This window comes from Oryctolagus cuniculus, chromosome 15, assembly GCF_051225735.1.
Source record: "Oryctolagus cuniculus isolate XC-2025 breed Fujian yellow rabbit chromosome 15, ASM5122573v1, whole genome shotgun sequence".
In the NCBI taxonomy this organism is placed as follows: Eukaryota; Metazoa; Chordata; class Mammalia; order Lagomorpha; family Leporidae; genus Oryctolagus; species Oryctolagus cuniculus.
In genome coordinates this window covers 80,251,069-80,268,907 of record NC_142881.1, presented here as the reverse complement: position 1 = coordinate 80,268,907, position 17,839 = coordinate 80,251,069, and the positions used below count along the sequence as shown (strand labels likewise).

The 17,839-nt window shown below is 50.8% G+C and overlaps 1 protein-coding gene across 3 annotated transcripts in view; it reads left to right on the top strand.

Moving 5' to 3' along the window:
* Positions 1 to 17,839, top strand: part of LOC149122093 (beta-microseminoprotein-like) — a 50,004-nt gene that overhangs the window by 18,891 nt on the left and 13,274 nt on the right. The window contains exon 1 of one of the 3 annotated variants that reach the window (XM_089313613.1): positions 16,648 to 16,799. The exons of the other annotated variants lie outside the window; for them this stretch is intronic. Within the exon in view, the coding sequence (XP_089169739.1) occupies positions 16,797 to 16,799 (3 nt within the window). The 5' untranslated portion in view covers positions 16,648 to 16,796. Of the gene's footprint in view, positions 1 to 16,647; positions 16,800 to 17,839 lie in introns of those variants that run through there. 3 annotated transcript variants of the gene reach the window in all.

The window sequence follows — 17,839 nt, the reverse complement described above, 5'->3', positions numbered from 1 at the left end:
GTGTGTGTGTGTGTATTTAAATCAGACCTGAGGTGCGAGTTACATGGAAGAAAATTCACCCAAGTGTCTCTTAGATGAGTTTTGCCAAATGTGTAGAGCCAGGTCCACATCATTGACAAAAACTCAGAATGGGTTGAAAAGGGCACACACTTTTTTTAAAAAATATATATTTATTTGTTTACTTGAAAGTCAGAGTTACATAGGAAGAAGAGGAGAGACAGAGAGAGAGAGAGAGAGACAGAGAGGTCTTCCATCCGCTGGTTCACTCCCCAATTGGCCACAATGGCCAGAGCTGTGCTGATCGGAAACCAGGAGCCAGGAGCTTCTTCTGGGTCTCCCACGCAGGGGGAACACACTTTTAAATCATAATTCAGGACTACATACATAACCAGACATGCATCACTCTAATCTTAAGGGACTTGGTCTCCTTCCTCTTGGACACATGCACCCCTAGGAGCCCAGGAGACAACGCTGGTGTCTCCTCTGTTGCTGTCACGGTGAGCTGTGGGCAGTAGGGGGACCCACAGAGAAGTCACTTTCCTGGGTACCGCAAGAAGGGAGCACAGTGTCCTTTTCCTTGCTCGACGACCCCCCTACTTACCTGGGGGTTCTGTTGCCTGCCCCCATTCCTGGGGCACCACCCTGGTGTGGTCACAGGCAGGGCATGCACTGTGTCTCTGGGACCCACTCCCCCAGCTGCCTCTCCTTTGCCCTGGCCCTGGGCTGGATGTTGAGTCTGGCTGAATGGTGGCTGTTCTTTCATGCCATCTTCTTCAAAAGCTGCCATCCCTGCCATGAGCTGGGAAAAGTCTGTTTGGAAGTTAAAGGCTGAGCCTTGAGTCCTTTCTTAATCAATGGCTGTAGAAAGCCCCATCCCTCAGCCCAGGGTACCAGGCAGAAGAGGAAGGTGGGGGAGAAACACACCTCCCTAGCTAATACTTACCAATGCCTTCCCATGGTCGGACAGGTGATTTGGGAAGAAAAAAACACAGAATTGGCCCAGCATCCCATATGGGCACTGGTTCGAGTCCCGGCTACTCCTCTTCCAATCCAGCTCTCTGCTGATGGCCTGGGAAAGCAGTAGGAGATGGCCCAAGTCCTTGGGCCCTTGCACCATGTGGGAGACCCAGAGGAGGCTCCTGGCTTCAGATCGGCCCAGCTCCAGTCATGGTGGCCATCTGGGGAGTAAACCAGCGGATGGAAGACATTTCTTCTCCATCTCTCTGTAATTCTAACTCTCAAATAAATAATACATCTTAAAAAAAAAAAAAGAACTTAATGTTGACCTACCTTAAATGTTATCATTCTTTGTCTACCTTAATCATTCTTCCTTTGGAAACAGGACAGATTAAATATTTATTAAGTATTTCTCTACATTGGTCTCCCCTGTTTTGGCCAAGAGGCAAATTAAATATTTGTCTACCTTAATCCTTCATCCTTTTGAATGTAAGACAAACAAGATAAGGGCAAGTTCTTGTCGATTTTTTTAATCTGATTGTTTTTGGTAGTGCAGCAGGTGAGAAGGTCAAGACAAGGTCAAGATGATTGGAGAGGGTGTAGGAGCTTAGATCCTGTCCTGGGGCGTGCACATGGGCTTCAGGGAAGGGAAGGTATGTTCCGGGCAGCGTGGGGGATGGCGCAGGTGCTGGCTGGGCCGCGTGAAGGTAACGGGGTAGGGGTATGGGAAGGGGCCATGTCTAACCTTCACCTCAACCTAGGGTTGTTTAAGATGCAACAGAGAGCTGGTCTCTGAGCAGACAAAGTTTCCTTTCCAACACCATTTGTGCTTCTCCCAGCATGCTGTGGGTCGGTCTCAGAGACCCCCGGTGTGCGGGCTGAGTCCTAGCCACTGTGGTGGCTTCACTTTTGCACCGTGAGATTGGAGACATGGCTCCATGCAGTCCGCAGAAAGTGATCTCCAGGCACTCGGGTGTAGCAGATGAGAAGCAGGATGGCACTCTGGAGAAAGGACAGCTGCCCAGGATTCCCTCAGTGGCTCGGACAGTCCAAGGTCATCAGCAGAATGGAGCCGGGAGTTTCTTCCAGGTCTCCCACATGGGTGCAGGGCCCAAGGACTTGGGCCATCATCCACTGCTTTCCCAGGCCATAGCAGGGAGCTGGATCGGAAGTGGAGCAGCTGGGATTCGAACTGGCGCCCACCTGGGATGTGGGTGCTGCAGGCAGAGGCTTAACTTTCTGTGCCACAGCACTGGCCTCCACCTCTGCTTTTGATCCAAATCCTGCTGCATGTGCCTGGGAAGACAGTAGTTGATGGCTGAAGTACTTGGGTTCCTGCCACTTATGTAGGAAACCCGGATGGAGTTCCTGGCTCCTGGCTTTGGCCTGGTCCATGCATAGCATTTGAGGAATAACCCAGTGAATGGAAGATCTGTGTGTGTGTGTGTGTGTGTGTGTGCGCGCGCACGCACCCCTCTCTGTCACTCTTTCAAATAAAAAAATAAAACATCAAAAATTAATAAAAGAGACAGTTCATCCCCCCAAAAGAACTTTGATCCCAGTTGTGTCTGATGAACCTAGGCCATTTTCTTTAAGCTTCTGAACACTGACCAGCTAGACATCTAAACTTAGAGTAAGCTGTATTTTCTCTCTATGTCTATTTTCTTACAAAAATAGTAATACCTAGGGCTGGTGCTGTGGTATAGTAGGTTAAGCCTCTGCCTGTGGCACCAGCATCCCATATGGGCTCTGGTTCAAGTCCTGGATACTCCACTTCTGATCCAGCTCCCTGCTAATGTGCCTGGGGAAGCAGAGGAAGATGGCCCAAGTGCTTGGGCCCTGTATCCACATGGGAGACCCAGAAGAAATTCCTGGTTCCTAGCTTTGGCCTGGTCCAGCCCTGACTGTTGCTGCCATTTGGGGAGTGAACTAGCAGATGGAAGACTCTCTCTCCCTCTCTCCCTGTAACTCTTTCAAAATAAATAAAAAATAAATCTTTTTTAAAAAACCAGTAATACCTTCCCTCCAATGCAATCATTTCAATATGAGACTCAAAGGAGTCAGGTTTATGTGAAAGCAATACACAGGGTCTCTAATTATGCTCCCCCAGAGGATTCCCAGGATCTACTGGATCCAAAGAAATTCTAGAGACACAAGAGAGAAAACTGGATTATGTCATATATTGGTCTATTTTGCTTACTATCACAAAATACCCAAGGCTGGATAACTTTATAAAGGAAAGGGGTTATTTAGCTCACAGGTGTAGAAGTTCAAGGGCCTGCGTCTGGTGACAGATTTCTTCCAGGCAGGGAGACCTGAATGTCTGCACCTGCACCTGCTGCCTCCTTGTGCATCTCCCTCTCCCTCTCCCTCTCCCTCTCCCTCTCCCTCTCCCTCTCCCTCTCCCTCTCCCTCTCCCTCTCCCTCTCCTTCTCCCTCTCCCTCTCCCTCTTCCCTCCTCTTCTTCCCCCGCCCCGCTACCAATTATCCACCAGTATTTTAGTCCTAGTAGCTCTATGATTTTGTTTAATCCTAGTCACCTTCCAAAGATCTGACCTTTAAATACCAGGGTCAAATTGAATTTCCACCCTCCTAACACCTGACAAGGGCATCAAATTTCAACCCATGAGCCTTTGGGGAGCACGGACAAACCAGTGTGGCAGAAATGAATTCTTCACACAGCTCCGGCCATTGTGGCCATCTGCAGAGTGAACCAGCAGATGAAAGACACCTCTCTCTCTCTCTCTCTCTCTGCCTCTGCCTCTCTATAACTCTGCCTTTCAAATAAATAAATCTTAAAAAAAAAAAAAGAAATGAATGCCTCATTCATTTGGCAAACATCTGTCTGGTGTCTCCTTTATGCAGCCTGGAGCTTGAAGGAATGGATTACAGGGGTGACAGGGGTGCCTCTTCCTCCCATTGTTGAAATCGGTCTACATTTTCATTGAAATCGCCCTGCTGGGGGCCAGCGCTGTGGTGTAGCAGGGTGAGCTGCTGTTGTTGGCAGTGCCAGCCTCCCATGGGGTGGGGGAATGGTTCAAGTACCAAGAGGCGCTGCTTCCAATTCAGCTCCCCGCTAAGGCTCCTGGGAAAGCAGGGGATGATGGACCGGGTGCTTGTCCCTTGAGCCCATGGGGGAGACCTGGAAGAAGCTCCTGGCCCTGGCTTCAGCCTGGTGCAGCCCTGGCGTTGAGGCCATTTGGGGAGTGAACCAGTAGTAGATGGAGAATCTCTCTCTTGCTCTCGCTCTCTGCCTTTCACATAAAATTAAAAATAAAAAATTCTGTAAGAAAAAAGAGTTTCCATAAAAGAATATGCTATAAAGCAAATCTCCTGGACCAGAAAGCATTTGTCCCCAAGTTCCACACTGTGGCTCGCTCCTGCCTGCTGAGGACTCAGAATACTGAAAGCCCAGGAAGCTAAGAATAAGTTTCCATCACTAACTCAGCAGCCCTAGACCAGGAGCAAGGGAGACCACCCAAGTGGCCCATCAGAAGCGGCCACTCGCCCTCTGTGCCATTTTCGTGCCATCCCAGGGGGAAAGTCAGAAGTGCTCTACAAAGGAAAGCTGTGTGGTTGCCAGCAGCCATAACTAAACCCGCCTTGGGATCTTAAAAGCTGGCTGTGCCAGATGCAGTAACGGTCCAGGAAGCTTACCTGCCCACTTCCTGTGGACGCTAGGGGACTGGTGTTCTCCCTGGTGGTGGTGGTGGTGGTGTGTGCTGGGGTCACCATGGCCAAGTGCAATGCACATGGGCATCCTCCAAGGCTGAGTCTCCGATCAAGGGACTCGAGGGGGCCGCTCCTCCTGAGATCCCTCCTCTGGGTTTGTAGGTGGTGAGTGCCACCTCCCTGTGTGTTCACAGAGCTTCCTCATGAAAAGAGCAGGCAGGGGGCCGTGACTGTGGCATAGTAGGCTAAGCCTCTGTCTGTGGTGCCGGCATCCCATATAGGCACTGATTCAAGTCCTGGCTGCTCCTCTTCCCAGCCAGCTCTCTGCTTATGGGCTGGGAAAGCAGTAGAAGATGGCCCAAGTGCTTGGGTCCCTGCACCTGCATGGGAGACCAGGAAAAAGCTCTTGGCTCCTGGCTTTGGATTGGCTCAGCTCTAGCTGTAGTGGCCATTTGAGGAGTAAACCAGCAGCTGGAAGACCTTTCTCTCTCTCTCTGCCTCTCTCTATCTGTAACTCTGCTGCTCAATAAATAGAATATTTAAAGAAAGGGAAGGCAGTAGATGGCAAATAGAGAAAGAGAAGGAGTTGTCTGGTGTCTGTTTCCTGTTAAAAAAAAAGTATTTGAAAGACACACGAGAAAGAAACAGACAGAGGCCTCCCATGTGCTGGTTCACTCCCCAAATGCCCACAACAGGTAGGGCTGGGCCAGACTGAAGGCAGGAGCCAGGAACTCCATCCGGGGTTCCCACATGGGTGCCAGGGATCCAGGCACTAATGCCAGCACCTGCTGTTTCCCAGGGTGTGTGATGGCGCCTCTTTTTTAAGATTTTGTTTACTTTTTTCAAAGGCAGAGTTTACAGAGGGACCCACACACACCCAGAGACCTTCCATCCTCTGGTTCACTTCCCAAGTGACTGCAATGGCTACGGTTGGCCAGGCCAAAGCCAGGAGCTCCTTCCAAGTGTCCCACATGGGTGGCAGGGGCCTAATCCCATTTGGGCCATCCTCTGCTGCTTTCTCAGGTGCATTAGCAGGGAGCACAGTTAGAAGTGGAGCAGCCAGGACCCCAACCAGGGCCCTATGGGATGTCCCTTTCACAGGCGACAGCTTTATCCACTGTGCCACAGCACTGGGCCCTGATGGGTCCTCTTTTAAACACATTAATTCTGAGGTCAGAAACTGGATTGGGAGGAGGGAGCAGGTGTGATTGCTCTGGGTAGCTAAGAGAAAGTTCTGGAGGCCAGTGCTGTGGCATAGCAGGTAAAGCTGCCACCTGCAGTGCTGACATCCCATATGGACACCAGTTCAAGTCCTGGCTGCTCCATTTCTGATCCAGCTCTCTGTTATGGCCTGGGAAAGCAGTGGAAGATAGCCCATGTCCTTGGACCCCTGGAAGAAGTTCCTGGCTGCTGGCTTCAGATTGGCCCAGCTCTAGCTGTCACAACCATTTGGGGAGTGAACAAGTGGGTGGAAGACCTCTCTCTCTGCCTCTGCTTCTCTGTAAATCTGCCTTTCAAACAATAAATAAATAAACATTTAAAAAGAAAGTTCTGGAAAATGTCAAGGGCTCTGCAGGAAGATTAGTGCCCCAGTTAGGGATCTGCTCATTTACTGGGGGCTACGAAGCCGCCACCCTGAGACTGAACCCCAGGGGCAGAAGGGCATCACCCCCTCCCCTTCCTCGGCCCACTTCTTACTGGCCTGGTGACTGAAAGGAATTCAAAGTGTGTCAGGAGCTCCAACTGCAGCAGGGCCTGCACATAATCATCTCCAACCTGCTGGCCATGGAGAGGCTCTGGGGAAAGAAAGCCACAACCTTTCCAGCTGGCTGCAAATCAAGGCCGAGCAAGCAGTCTGTGCTGGGGGTGGGGGGCATGCACCTAACCAGTCCCTAACCAGTGCCCAACACACAGTAGGTGAACGAACGAATGAACAGTAAGAGCAGCACCATTGGGGAGGGGAGAGCTGGAGCACAGAGAGGTGGGGGCTTTATTTTTTCATTTCTTTTTTTCCTAAGATTTATTTATTTACTCAAGAGGCCAAGTTAGAGAGAGAGGGAGTTACATCATTCAACCTCCCCTCATCTCCTCACAATGGGGCATTATCTCACATCAGTCCAAGAAGGCTGAGTGTGGTGCAATTAGAGAGAGGGAAATAGAGGGAGAGGCCACATTGCATAGCTTTTATTACTTTAAATCATCATAATCATTCTATTGTGTTGTGAAGTTGTTGTTGTAAATCTACTGTGCCTGATACACTTCATCATAGGTACGTATAGGAAGAAGAAGTGCCCACAGGGTTTGACATTATCTCCAGTTTCAGGGCTCTGCTGAGGGATCTTGGAACAGATCCCCTGTGGAAACGGGGGTACCTGCTATATGCACAGTAATTTGGGGGATGACAAATGCTGTGAGTAAGAAGCAACAGGAAGGAAGGGAGTGTGGGCGTGGATGCTGCTCTGAGCGATGGCCTGGAGTGGGGGATGAATCTCTCAATCTGCAGACACTCAGATAGCTGTGGGTGCACCAGCCAGGGTGGGAGGATTTTCCTGGTGTGGTGAGGAATAGCAAAAAGGACAAAGTGACCCTCTCTGAGTAATGAAGGGGACAATGTTAGGACCTAGACATAGCAGGACATGGGGCGTAAGCAGGAGGCCAGCTCCCCGAGAGTTTGGTGAGGGCTTTGTTCTACAAGTGTGGTATGCAGCTGTGGGTGGGGGCAGGGTGGGGATAGCAAAGGTGCACCTGCTCTGTGTATGGGGGTCACGGTGAAGGTGACTGTGCTGGCTGTTCTGCAAACAATTGACAGCAAGAGGTTTTGAAGTGGGCGTGAAAAGGCCACCACCAGGTTCCCCCTACACACACACACACACACACACACATACAAACACAAAGAGGCTTCAACAAACACTAGCCTAGCTTCTCACAGCTCATGGCCGTGAACTCAGGATGATGAGCTGTATGCTGACCTCAGCCCCATAAAGGCCCTGCCCACGAGAGCTCAATGCCATGGAGCATGGGCCCCGAACCTCCCTTCGGTTCTTAGAAAACTCGTCCTTGGGACTCCTTTCTTTGTCTCTCTGAAATGTGTCCGTGCCAGTACAGAGCTGGATACATCCCTTTGAAAAGCAATCATCCCTCAGTCTTCCAGCCCTTGATAGGAGGGTAGGCCCCCACCTGGTTAGCAAACCCGGATACCAAGATTACCTTTACCCAGCCTCCCCCTAGAGAGTGTCCTCAAACACGCTTCCCTTGGCATGGCTCGGCGTTTAAAACATCTCCTGCCTTTGGGTGGAGTAGAGCCCAGTTCAGACCACAGGGTCCCTCTCCAACCACCGGTAGTCTGAATACAATCTGTCTTTGAAAATTTTTTTAAAGAATTTCTTGGAAAGAGTGACACAGAGAAGAGAGGCAGAGAGAGAGAGAGAGAGAGAGAGAGGTCTTCCGTCCGATGGTTCACTCCCCAGTTGGCCGCAATGGCCGGAGCTGCATTGATCCAAAGCCAGGATCCAGGAGCTTCTTCCAGGTCTCCCATGCGGGTGCAGGGGCCCAAGGACTTGGGCCATCTTTTGCTGCTTTCTCAGGCCATTACAGAGAGCTGGATTGGAAGAGGAGCAGCTGGGACTAGAATGGGCACCCATATCAGATACCAGCGCTTCAGGCTACGGCGTTAACCCGCTGAGCCACAGCGCCGGGCCCTGTCTTTGACATTTTTTAACAAGTGCCTGGGACAAAATTTAACTTTTTTTTCCAAAATTTATTTATTTGAAAGAGTTGCACAAAGAGAGAAGGAAAGGCAGAGAGACAGAGAGAGAGAGAGAGACAGAGAGAGAGAGAGAAAGAGATCTTCCATTTGCTGGTTCACTCCTCAATTGGCCGCAATGGCTGGTGCTGTGCTGGTCCAAAGCCAGGAGCCAGGAGCTTTTTCTGGGTCTCTCATTCAGGTGCAGGGGCCCAAACACTTGGGCCATCTTCTACTGTTTTCCCAGGCCATAGCAGAGAGCTGGATTGGAAGTGGAGCAGCCGGGACTTGAACCGGTGCCCATATGGGATGCCAGCACTGCAGGCGGCAGCTTTACCAGCTAAGCCAGAGTGCCAGCCCCAGAATTTAACTTTTGAAATTGGCTGGTGTAACCTCTTTCATCTTGTCCTGTTTAGAAAGTATTTTGGCTATTCTAAATTACTTGTATTTCTATATAAATGCTAGCCGAAGTTTGCCAATTTCTCTAGGAAGTCTGATGCACTCTTTATTTACAAATGACTTTTCTTTAGGAATGGCATTGGATAAATTTGAGAAGAACTGTCATGTTAGCACTATAAAGTGAACGTGGGTGTATTTAGATTAAGGGTTGGCAAAGTTTCTATAAAGGGTCAGAGGATAAATATTTTTGGCTTCCTGAACCATTCATGTCTACCATTGTAAGTAATATGCCAATAAGTGAGTATAGCTGTGTTCCAATAAAACTTTATTTACCAAGCATGCAGGGGGCCAGATTAGTCCGAGAGTCTGTAGTTTGTTGTCCTGATTTAGGTCTTCTTTAATCTCCCTCAGCAAAATTTTGTAGTTTTCAGAGTAAAATCCTGCCCTTATTTTGCTAAAGTCATCCCTAAATGAATATAATTGTTTCCTGGATTATATTTTCAGATTGTTCATTGATTTTATTTATTGGTTTTGTATCCTGAACCTTGCTCAGCTCTCTTACTAATACCAGTGAGAATGGTTGGCAGATCCCCTGTGATTTTCTGCATGCGGTCAGGCACTCTGCAGGGCCAGTTTTTCTTCCTCCTCTTCTTTCTTGATGCTCCAATGTGAGCCCTTGGATACCACACAGCTCTCTTGTGTCTTGTTTGTATACAGGAAAAGGTGTATCCGAAGGATCCTGGGGTAACACAATGAACAGATGGCGAGGAAGAGGAAAATGGCCTTTTTTTAAGAGCAGAGTTGTAATTTTGATGCTGAGGAGTGATCAGTCTCATGCTGAATTGTTTGATAGCTGAAGTGGACATCATGTTCACATGGGCCCTGACCTGCTTTCCCACCAGCCCCCAGGAGTTGCCTGTTACCCTCTACCAGGAGAGAGCCAGGCCCTCTCAGTATCTCCATAGAGACCTGGGCTTCCTCAGATGCTACCTAGGCAGGATGAATGATGCAGCCCAGGGGTTGACTGTGGTATGGGGTAGATCAGAACCAGTAGGATAGAAGAGATGGGAAGAAACTGGCATTATTCCTATTACTCACCCTTCCCCCATGCCTTCCTTCTCAACACTGCACAGGACTGTTTCCTAAACCCTCCATGAAGACATCCCATGGGAGTACACCCTCACTGCCTGCAGGGCAGCAGCCAGCTCACAACACACTCCTGTGCCCTGCACGCCTCTTCCCAGCCTGCCTCACTTTCAGTACCCCCTACTCTTTTATTTCCCTGGGATTGCACCCCCAAGAAAATGTGAACATGACAGCCTTTTTTTCTTTGATTTCTAAAGAACCAGGCAGACAGGGCCTTAGAGATCATCTAAGAGCAAGATCACAAAGTCACCACCTCCCAAGCAGGATTTAGCCTACAGACATATCTGATTTAATTCAAGAGAGATGGGGCTGACCTTGTGGTGCAGTGGGTTAAGCCACAGCCTGCGATGCTGGCACTCCATACGAGCACCAGTTCAAGTCCAGGCTGCTCCACTTCTGATCTAGCTCCCTGCTAATGCACCTGGGAAGGCAGCAGGAGATGTGCTTGGGCCCCTGCACCCGTGTGAGAGATCCAGAAGAAGCTCCTGGCTCCAGATTGGCGCAGCTCTGGTTGTTGCGGCCAATTGGGGAATGAACCATAGGACGGAAGACCTTTCTCTCTCTCTGCCTCTCCTCTCTCTGTGTAACTCTGACTTTCAAAAAAAAGAAAATCTCAAAAGCGATTTTTTAAACAGCTATTATCTTTTAGTGGGAAGACTTCCAAAGCATCTGCATTTCCTGCTTGTCAGGGACAGAGGCCTTGAAACAATTGGCTGCTGAGGGGCTGCCTACCGGGCCTCTTGTCTTCCCCAGCTGGGCCCAGCATTCAGCAGGCATTTGCCTCCACACTCAACCAACTACCTACCTAAGGGTTCTCGGACATACATCTCCATCCAAATCAGGATGAAGCAAAACAGGCTGGGAATAACGTGTGTCAAGGTCACATTCTCCAGAGCCCCTTTGCCAGCAACAGGGTCTGTATCAAGTCATCCGTGGGTTAACTGAGGGTCTACTTGTAAGTTCATGGCTGAATTTCCCCAAGCTGGGGCACAGCTTGTGAGTTTGTGGCCCAGCCTATCAGGGAATACAAAATGCATGTTTTTGCTTGGACCTGAAATGAGAATTGCACCATGCTGAGCTGGGTCACCTTGACATTCAGCACGAGGGCCAGGCTGGTCTCTGCTGGCTTCCTGGGACACTGGACTCTCTGGGGGCTCTGAGGAGGCAGACTCTTCACCTCTTCATTGCCAGGCTTGTGTAATCTGCGCCGTCTACATCAGTGGGATGCTTGGATGACTGAGAGTGACATCTGCTTCCCCTAGGGAACTCTGGGGGAGTTGGCCAGATCTTCTGCATCTCCCTTGCAGATGTGGTCCAGGAAACACTGCATGAAAACCCCCACAGCCCAGAGCTGAAGCGCATTGGCTGTGGCAGCCCCCAGGGTCTCCCAGCACTCAGGGTAAACTGACCGCAGGCCAAGCCTGCACCGCCATAGGCCTGTTGTTGACTAGGGTGGAGATGGCCATCATATCCTCTGTCTGAGGCTGCAGACACAGTCCACTCTCGGGCCATATTTCTTTCTTTGAAAAATGTTATTCATTTAAGAGGTAGAACAAGAAGGAGAGAGAGAGAGAAAGAGAGAACCAGCATGGAAATCTGCAGGTACCCCAAATGCCCAGGAGTATGGGGAAGGGCCTGGGCCAGGCTGAAGTCCAGAGCTGGGAACACAACCAGGCCTCTCACGTGGGTGGCAGGAGCCCAGTGACTTGAGCTGTCACTGCTGAAAATGCATCAGCAGGAAGCTGGAGTCAGGAGCCAGAGCCAGGTACCAAACCCAGGCGCTGTGATGTGGGACCCAGCATCTGAACTGGCATCTTAACCAGCAGGTCAAGGACCCACCGTCTGCTGGAGCTCCCTCGTGACAGTGGTCATGAGGGAATGTTCCCAGTGCATTGTCGAGGTTAGGAAGGAGGGCTAGGAAGAGGGTGGGCAGGCACGTCCCCTGCTCCGAAGGCCCCGGCGGGGTGGCGGCTGCCCTCCTGCTGCTGTTCTCCGTGCTTGGGTCCCTTCTCTTGAATTCAGATGCAGGGGCAGGTGTGTGAGGGAGGAAGCATCTGCCCTAAGAGAAGCACAGGCCTGGGTACAAATCCTGCCTTTGTCTCGCCGCCTGGAAACCCTGAATAGATTCCTCTCTCCTCAGCTACCCCATGCCTGCCATGGTCCCCCTTCCCATTGCTGCACCTGGGTGACATGGATCCAGCATGGATGGTGTGGCTCAGTCACTGATGTGATCCTTTGAGGGGACCAGGAGATGCAGCAGACACTGGATGGGTGAGGTTTGCTGCCAGCGTTACACACAAAACACTGGTTTATGGTGAACTTTTACATAAGGAGGAGTACACTGTAAAAGAAGGCTGACGTGTCAGTATGGTAAACAATAAACCAGGAACATAGGTGTTGATTTTATTATCAAGTATTATGTACTGTGCATAATTGTATGCAGTTTAGTTTTCTTTTTATTTTAAAGATTTTATTTATTCACTTGAGAGGCAGAGTTACAGACTCTTCCATCCGCTGGATCACTCTAAATGGCTGGAGTGGCTGGAGCTGGGCCAATACAAAGCCAGGAGCCAGGAGCCTCCTCCAGGTCTCCCACGTGGGTGCAGGGGCCCAACACTCGGGCCATCTTCTACTGCTTTCCCAGGCCACAGCAGAGAGCCAGATTGGAAAAAGAGCAGCCGGGACTTGAACCAGTGCCCATGTGAGATGCCGGCAGTACTCCATTATAGCCTTGTGGGACTGCTGTCTTTGTGTGGTCCATCGCCGCCTGGGACATTGTGGTAACTGTATATGTCGCGACTCATCCATGGGTCCAGAGCTTTCTGGAATAAAGTCCAGAAGAAAACAGACAGGTTCTTGTCCTAAAAGAGCTGATATTGTAGTCAAGGGAAGGCAGACAATGAACGGGGAGCTGTGCCTCCAGTGAGTCCAGGGTTAGTGTCGAGAGAGAGAGAGAGAGAAAGAGAGAGAGAGAGAAAAGCAAAGAGGACAGGAAGCAAGGACTGTGAGAGCAGGTGCATGGTGAGAGGTTGTTCAGGTCGTTCAAGGCAGGATGTATTGAGAAGATGGCATTGCAGTAGCAGCTTGGGGGAGCACAGGAGTGATGCCTGCCGAGGCTTGGGGAAAGGTCTGTTCATGCAGAGGAAATGACTCCGGGGCAACTCGGCTCTCTGGGGACAGCAAAATGGCCTAGAGCAGCTAGGATGGAGCACAGTGGAGAGAGCAAGTGCAGAACCGTGGGCATCGTGCTAGGGGGCTGTCTTGCAAAGAGCACAGGCATGTAAAAGAGGGTACATCCAGGATCTGGTGGAAGAGCAGGCCTGTCTGAGTATCCGGCCACTCCAACTCCTGACTCCAGCTTCCTCCTAACAGAAGAATGGGTAATGAATACCAACAAACAGGCAACTTGCGAAAGTTGGTTAATAAGTGCTCAAAACTGTCTGAACCTTGCCAACCACCAAAGAAAAGTTACTAGAACAAAATAGTGTCCACCTATCAGAATGACAGGTGATGGGCTGGTCGAGGGCAGATGTCAGGAGCCAGGAACTCAATCCAGATCTCCCCCATAGGTGGCAGGAACCCAGTGACTTGAGCCATCCCTGCTGCCTCCCAGGGCTGCTGCTGGCAGGAGGCTGGAATCAGGAACTGGAGCTGGGAATCGGACCCAGGCACTCCAACGTGGGATGTGGGCTTCTTAACCTGCATCTTAACTATGAAGCCGAACGCCCACCCCCAGGAGCTTTTCTGAATGGGAAGAGCAGACTGTACAACAGTGCATGTGAGACCCCGCGTTTGGAGAGACAGCTCTCGACTTCCACTTCTCCTGAATGCAAACACACCCAGAACACTCTCGAGGGAAATTCTCCACAATGCTAACAGTAGCTCTCTTGGAACAGTCCGACCATGATATTTTTTCTTTGCCTCTTTACATGTTCCTTTTTTTTTCTACAATGAAGGTGGATTGGTTGGGGTGGGTGCTAAGTTTCTTAAACATCAGCCAATACATGCAAACATGTATGATACATGAATATACTCATGGGAAAAAATAAGGCCTGGTCTATTTGTAAAGATGACAGTGGAGATGGGATAAAAGCTGCACATCAGTCAGGCAGAGCTGGCCGCCACACACTGGGCGGTGGCCCTCATTCCATCTTCCTGCCCCCCACCCTGCATGGGCACCTGCACACCCCTGCTCCAACATCCATCTCCCCTCACAAGTGCCTGCCTGGGCTGCTCTGGGGCAGCTGGCTACTGCCTTCCTGCTAGTGCCTGCTGAGAGGCAGATGGGCTCCTTGTAGCAAGGCTATGGGGCTGATACCTTGGAGACCTCTCTCCTGCTTGAGAACCTCTGCACTAACCCAGAAGGCAGCCTATCCCACACAGCTGTGCTTCACTGGGCAAGGTGCCAATTACCGGAGGGACACCAGCAGGGAGAACTTGATGGTCACAGGGTTGCACACAACAGAACCTGCTGGAATTTTATTAAAGAATGCCAGGGAGCTCACAGGCTCTGAGAAAGGCAGGAGACCCTGGTTTGGTTGCCAGAAGGCCGGGTAGATCACTGAAACCCCACTGCCACATGGCTCTGGCAGTACAACCCTGCTACCATGTCCGTCATTGGACTCCCACAAACGAACTGAGTGCCAGAAACCCCCGTTTGAGGAGCCAGTGCTCCACTCACATTTAGCTTTGATCCTATCTCAACTTCCATCTTTACAGAGGCAACCAGCTCCCCTCCCCTTTCCTCCCCTCCCCACCTCTCCCTTCTCTCTCTCCCTTCTCTCTCTCTCTCTCTCTCTCTCTCTCTCTCTCTCTCTCTCTCTCAGAGGCAGCCAACTCTGCAGCTCTGCATGAGAGCAGGGAGTGAACCTACCCTGCATTGGGTGCTGAGCCTGGATTTGGGGGGAGTTGAGGCTGGCACTGGGGCAGATCGCCTGGCCAGCTCTACAGACCTCTGTGGAGCCACTGGCTGAGTCTGAGCTCTCATCTGTGGACAGAGGGGAACCAGTGATTGGATCTCAGACACTAGGGAGCTCCAGGGGTGGGGGTGGGGGATCACATGGTATCATGGCCTCCACTGTGTCCACCCAAAATCCATGGATTGAAAAGTAGCCCTCAGGACCTCAGAATATGATTGCATTGGACATATGGCTGCCTCTAAGCAGGTGATTAAGGAGCGATGAGATAGTCAGGGTGGGCCCTAATTCGATAGGACCAGGGTTGCTATAGGAAGAGGGAATGGGTACCATGGGAAGAGACAGCAAGAGGGCGAGCCTCTGCAGACCAAGAACAGACCCGCATCTGCCTCACTGCCTGACTCTGGATTGATTCCCAGTCCCCAAAACCATGAGCAAATAAATGACTGTGGTGCAGGCCACCTAGTCCATTCTATTCTGTCCCGGCAGCCTGAGCAATACATAGCTAATACACCAGGTGGTTCTGCCCGTCGCCACTCCTGAAAGGCCATCGTGAGGGTGAGCAGGGATTCTTCAAAGGAGATCATTCTTGAGCAGCGCAAAAGAAGGCTGGGATGACACAGCAGGGAGCCAAGACTGAAGACTCTGGGCCAGCATTGTGGCTCAGCATCAAAGCTGCTGCCTGTGATGCCAGCATCACATAGGGGCACTGGTTCAAATCCCAGCTTCTCCACTCCTGATCCAGCTCCCTGCTAATGCACCTGGAAAGGGCTGGGCCCCTTCCACCCACATGGGAGGGACAGATGGAGTTCTAGGCCCCTGGCTTTGACCTGGCTCAGTCCTGATTGTGTGGTCATTTAGGGGAGTGAACCAGCACATGGAAAATCTCTTTCTCCTCTCTGTAACTCTGCTTTTAAAATAAATTAAAAATAATAATTTTTTTTTAAAAGAAGACTCAGCAAGAGCTTTAGAAAGTTCAAATGGACTAGGCTGGTGCCACAGCTCAATAGGCTAATCCTCCACCTGTGGCACCAGCACCTCGGGTTCTAGTCCCGGTCGGGGCGCCGGAATCTGTCCCGGTTGCTCCTCTTTCAGTCAAGCTCTCTGCTGTGGCCAGGGAGTGCAGTGGAGGATGGCCCAAGTGCTTGGGCCGTGCACCCGCATGGAGACCAGGAGAAGCACCTGACTCCTGGCTCCGGATCAGCATGGTGCGCTGGCCGCAGCACACCGGCTGCAGGGGCCATTGAGGGGTGAACCAACAGAAAAGGAAGACCTTTGTCTCTCTCTTTTACTGTCCACTCTGCCTGTACAAAAATTAAAAAAAAAAAAACTTTAGAAACTTGAACTTTAGAAAGGTCAAGGCCAAGTGGACAGAGCCACATGGCTTGTCAAGGGGAAGCTGTGCTCCCGGCCCTGGAACACTGCTGCTCTCTCCTGCCACACTCTAAAGGCAGTGCCAACTGGACCATAGCTGCAGGCCTGGTGGGCCAGGGTGGGGGACGGCGTTGATTCCTTGGGCTGTTCTTACTCCTTCACAAAACCCAGCTTCATGACCTGGCTCTCGGGGCTGGCATTTCTGGACTTCCATTTCTTTGTTCATAAAATCAAGTAAGAAGGTGTCACATGCCCAGCACAGAGTGACGGCTCTGTGAAGGGCAGTGCTCTCCTCCCCCACCCTTTCAGGTCAAGGGGAAATGCAGTTGGGGTGGGGACAAAGGTAAACACTTATTTGGGGTGGAGGCTTGCTTTATGAATCATCGTAACTCAGCTGAACGCAGCCCTCTGCAAACACTTGAGGTGTTCTTGGCGTGTTACTTTCTTGAATGATGTTGCGTGGTGCTGGTGGTGGGGTGGTGTGTGTGTGTGTGTGTGTGTGTGTGTGTGTGTAATTGTCCCTTCCTATATAAAAGTGTGGCCTGACTTGTCCTGGATGCACCTGTCTGTAAGGAACCCTGCTCACCACAATGGTAGGTAACTGAGTGGGTACATAGAGACCAGAAAGGAGGGGGGAAGTGTCTTCCGTATTTCACTTCTACTTGTACTGGAGCTCACGGGGTGCATTTAATGGTGAGTGGACCTAGTTAGGAATCTTCCGCATGTGACTTGGCAATTCAACGTGTAGAGTAGAAAAAGGGTCTGGGGACTCTGGGAAATCCTAACGAGTTCCCTAAGATCTGAGTTGCTCTAGAAACTCTGGGGTTCAGTGAGGTCTCTGGTGTCTCTGATTCTTGGGGCCTATTTGAGTGGCTGGTGAGATGGAATGCAATGCCGGACCAATCATTGCACCATTTTATAGATAAACTGAGCCTGGGGACTGGAAGAGACTACAAGCCTATAGGGGAGCTGAGTGCAAAGCCATGGGTTGCTCTCTGCAGCAGGATCGCCTGGGAAACCTTGAAAAATACTGACAGGAGCTCCCAGACACTCGGATGTAATTGGTCTGCAGTGAGAACAGGGTTTTTGTTTTTTAACATTTATTTACTTATTTTAAAGGTCAAGGTCTACAGAGAGAGGGAGAGGGAGAGAGAGAGAGAATCTTTCATCTGCTGTTTCACTCCCCAAAGGGACTGGGCCAGGCTGAAGCCAGAAGTCTGGAACTTCATCCGGCTCTCCCATTGAGTGGCAGGTGCCCAACTACTTGAAGGGCCACCCTCTGCTGCTTTCCCAAGCACATTAGCAGGGAGATGGATTGGAAGTGGAGCAGCCGGGACTCAAACCATGACCCTATGTGATGCCAATATTGCAGGTGGAGGCTTAACCCCCTGCCCCACAACACCAGCTCCTATCTTATTAATTTGAAAGGCAGAGTGACAGAGAGAAGTGGAGAGACAGAAAGAGCTCTTCCATCCATTGGCTCACTCTCCAAATATCTGCAGCAGGCAAGGCTGGCCCAGGCAAAGCCAGGAGCCTGGAGCTTCATCTAGGTCTACCTATGTGGGTGGCAGGAACCCAGGCACATTAGCAGGGAGGTGGATCAAAAGTGGAGCAGCTGGGATTCAAACCAGCA